This window comes from Aethalodelphis obliquidens, unplaced genomic scaffold (genome assembly GCF_003676395.1).
Source record: "Aethalodelphis obliquidens isolate GAN/ISIS:26980383/991018 unplaced genomic scaffold, ASM367639v1 scaffold30, whole genome shotgun sequence".
In the NCBI taxonomy this organism is placed as follows: Eukaryota; Metazoa; Chordata; class Mammalia; order Artiodactyla; family Delphinidae; genus Aethalodelphis; species Aethalodelphis obliquidens.
The window spans coordinates 731,692-735,539 of record NW_020837974.1 but is presented as its reverse complement, the minus strand read 5'-3'; the positions used below and the strand labels follow the sequence as shown (position 1 = coordinate 735,539).

The window sequence follows — 3,848 nt, the reverse complement described above, 5'->3', positions numbered from 1 at the left end:
CCGCAGCGGCGGCGGCGTTGGCGGGGGGTGCTTTCCGGCGCGGCGGCGAGTCGGACAGCAGGCTCTCCACGCTGAACGGGCTGGCCTTGGGCGGGCCCGCGGCGCCGCGCTCGGCCGCCGCCGCCGCCGCCGACCCGGGCGCACACGGGGTCGCGTCCTTGTCCGCGGGGCGGCCTAGCCGCGGCTGCGGGCCGGCGCCGCTTCTTTGGCTCGGGTAAAAGGCGGGATCGCAGGTGCCGGGAGCGGGCGGCTCGCCGGGCGGTGCGGGCGCAGCACCGGCGGCGCCGGCGGTGTGCGCGCCGGGGCCCTTGGCCGCGGCGGCGGGCGGCGGCGGCTCGGGCGGCTCCGGGGACAGGCCGCCGCCGCCGCTGTCGCTGTCGGAGCTGGGCGCGCTGTGCAGGGACAGGCCGCCGGGCGAGTGCAAGTGGCGGCTCTGGCTCTTGAGCAGCTTCTTCTCGTGCTTGCGCTTCTTCTTCTCCATCTTCTCCAGTTCCTTGCGTGCGATCTCCTCCGGGTCCATCGGCTCGCCACTGCACGTGGTAGGATGGGAGTTGTGCGCCGGCCGCCCAGGGCCCTTCTTCGTGTTCTCCTTCTTCCTCCACTTGGCCCGGCGGTTTTGGAACCAGACCTAGAGCAGCCGGATAGGGGAAAGGAAGGCACGGTCAGGCGGCGGGCTTGCCGTGGGGGGCTTCGGGCCTCCCCACTCCCCCCAGAGAGGCCTGCACAACCTCGGCTCCGGCCGGGGGGCGGGAGCCGAGCCACGCGGCCCAGCCGACCCTGAGCTGGATTTTGACACTCAAGCTGCAGGTTCCAAAGTGTTATCTTTTCCACCCAGAAGGAGGTAGATGGGGCCTCTCGGCCGGCTTCCCGCTCCAGCTTCTCACCTCGGGGAACTGGGAGCTGCCCCTTCGTTGGGCAGGGCCGGTCTGGCCCCTGACCGAGGGCGTCGGGATCCTGGTCGGGAGGCAGAGGGCAGGGGGCCCCTCTTCGCCTCTCCTGGCTTCTCACAGCTTGTGTTCTAAGCAGCCCGCCTGGCCCGGCGCTGAACGTCTGGCCTGAGAACCAGTGGCGCTGGGCTCAGCTGCCCTGCACACCTGTCTTCGGCTCTCTGGAGACTGAGTCAAAGCCCAGATTTTGGGGGCTCCCGTGAAGGGAAATCTGGGTGCTTTTTCCTCCAGAAGGGCCTGGGAAGCCGAACTTGGGGGGGAGAGCTTCAGCAGCCCCTCCCTCCCCTCCCCATTCAGAAAGCCTGCTTTCTCAAGGAAGGTTCCGTGCCAGGGCACCAACACAGCCTCCTCAAACCAGCTGTGCTTGGCCTGGACCACGGAGGGGTCCGGCAGTCAGGGAAGCAAGAGGCCAGCTTCCAGGCCGTGCGGAGAAGAGGCCAGGGCCCGTCCTGCATCCTGCCGCCTCTCTGCAGGCCTCCTCCTGGGAGCCCCGCGGTTCTCCAGGGTGGCAGCAGCCCTAGACCCTGGCTCCAGCACCACACACACAGTCAAATCCCGCTGAGCCCCAGGCACACGACCCTTCTCAAAAGATCGCGATAATTCGAATTCTTTGTTCCGGCTGTGTAGAGACCGGCACAATAGCAGGCCCGCCTGGTCACCGGCACCCTTTTTTGGTGCCAAGGTGCGTGAGTTAAGTGGTAACCTCCCCAAGACTGTCTCTGCCCTTTCATTCTTTCTTCCTTTTTAAATACTTCTTTTTTGGTGTAAATTCCAGGCTGCCTTGTCACCCAGAATTTCTCATTATCATATTAGAGGAGAAATGAAGAGGTCTTGACTTCACTTAAGACACTTAGAACAAATTGGATAAGAGGATTTACAAACAGAAGAGGTCATGCGGGGAAGCGCAAACACAGGAGAGAGCACCTTTTAGACAAAGCTACTGGCGCTAAGCAGGTGCCTTCCCAGCCTTAGCCTCCAAGCCCGGCGCCCACAGCTGTGGCCCACACCCCGCTGACCACCACACCGACCCGGAAAAAGATGTCTGTACTTTAGGGAAACATCTAATTATGCACGATTCATCTTGAACTTTCAATCCACCAAATTGACACTGTATTTTTAAAAAGAATACCGCCGGCAGTCTCGGAATAAAATCAAATTACGGGAGAAAAAAAAAAAGGTATAACCGATGGTGTTAAAGATTCAGACACCCCTTCCCCCCACGATGTGTTAATTGTTTGTGTCCACCTCCCCTTCCTCAGCTGCCCCCTTCTGCAAAGCTCTGAATAAATACGTGTTTTCATGTGAATATTTTAGAAGCGAAAGTAAACAAACGCGCTAGCTGCAGGCTGGTGTGCGGAGCCCCCAGCCGGGGCCCGGCGTCGCGGGGTCTGCCGTCTCCCGGTCTCTCCTCCAGTCCGAGCCGGGCCGGCTCCTTCTGGCCGCTTCGCCCGCCCCAGCGCCTCGTTTCTCGCCGTCGCCCCGACCCACCACACAGCTCCCCGGTTCGGACGCAGCAGCCGTTCTCCGGCCCCTCCCGAGCCGCCTCGGCTCCCTCCGGGATGCCCGCCTCCCTCTCCACGGGGCGCCGAGCCCCGGACCCCCCCCCCCCACCTTCCGGCGGGCGTGCGCGCGGCGGGCTCTGACGGAGGCTGTGGTCTCCCACCTGGAAGCCGAGAACAAAGGCGGGCCGGGCCGCGCGGGCCGCCAGGCGGGATGCTGGCTCGCGGGACGCACAGGCGGGTCTTTACCTGAACTCGGGACTCAACCAGATCCAGGCGCAGCGCCAGCGCCTCGCGCATGAACACGTCGGGATAGTGGCTCTCGTTGAACGCCTTCTCCAGTTCCTCCAGCTGCCAGCCCGTGAAGTTGGTGCGGGTGCGCCGCCGCTTGCAGCCCGGGCTCTCCTTGTCCGGGTCCCCCGAGTCTGCGGGCACGCACAGGACACCGCGCGGCTCAGCCCCGGGCCCGGCTGGAACGCGGCCACCCGCTTCTGTCCAGGGGCCACCGAGAGGAGAGGGCGGCGCGCGCCCTGAGCCGGGCGGAGGGCGGCGAGCGAGGAGGCCGTGGCGCCGCGGCCGCCCGCGACCCACTCCTCCGCCCGACGGGGTCCCCTGCCTCCCGCCGCCCCTCCCCGCCCGCCGCGCCTACCTGACAGCTTGAAGGGCTGGCTATCGCCGCCGACCCCGCAGGCGGCCGGCAGCAGCGGCGTGGGGTTGACCACCGAGGCGGCGGCGGCGCACGAGCCGCTGAGCAGACCGTCGATGGAGAAGGGTACCGAGGCGGCGGCGGCGGCGGCGGCGGCGGCCGACTGCAGCTGGTGGCCGGCCAGCTCGTACACGTGGTGGTGGCCCAGCGGGTAGGGGAAGCCCACCACGCCGCCCAGTGAGCCCCCGAACTGGGCATGCGGGTGCTCCAGGAGGCGGCCGTCCATCATCTCGCGCGGGGGGCCGGCGGGGCCGGCGGCGGGGCGCGGGGGCGCGGGCCGGGGCCGGGGCGGGCCAGCGGCGGGAGGCGCGGACGGCGGCGGCGGAGACAGGGACCCGGAGCCCTACACATGCTTCGCCCGCACTCCGGCGCTTTACTTTATCAACATCAAGCTCCCGATAATTAGCCGCGGCCCGGGGAATTTGGGACCAATAAGAAGCGCTAATCGGCTCTGACGTCAGAGGCGTGCTGGGTGCAAGGAAACGTTTTCCATATCGATTGCTAATTATACCTGACATGCACCTCAATAAACAGTATCAGGAACTGTCACAACAAGACGGGGGGAGGGGCGCGGGGAGCGGCCCGGGCGGGGGCCCCCGGCGAGCCCCCACCCCCATCCCCGCCGGACCCAGCCCGCGCCTCCTCCTGCCGCCGGCTCCCGCCCCTCCGCAAATCACTAATAGATTTCCCTTTAAA

General features: G+C 66.4%; 1 protein-coding gene across 1 annotated transcript in view; it reads right to left on the bottom strand.

The window, feature by feature from the left end:
- UNCX (UNC homeobox) overlaps positions 1-3,552 on the bottom strand; it is a 4,076-nt gene extending 524 nt beyond the window's left edge. Inside the window, exons 1-3 of the mRNA XM_027125476.1 lie at positions 3,096-3,552; positions 2,696-2,871; positions 1-628 (exon numbers count right to left, since the gene is read on the bottom strand). The exon at positions 1-628 is cut by the window's left edge and continues 524 nt beyond it. Of these exons, the coding sequence (XP_026981277.1) occupies positions 1-628; positions 2,696-2,871; positions 3,096-3,381 (1,090 nt within the window). The 5' untranslated portion in view covers positions 3,382-3,552. The remainder of the gene's footprint in view (positions 629-2,695; positions 2,872-3,095) is intronic.
- Between the last annotated feature and the right edge of the window lie 296 nt (positions 3,553-3,848).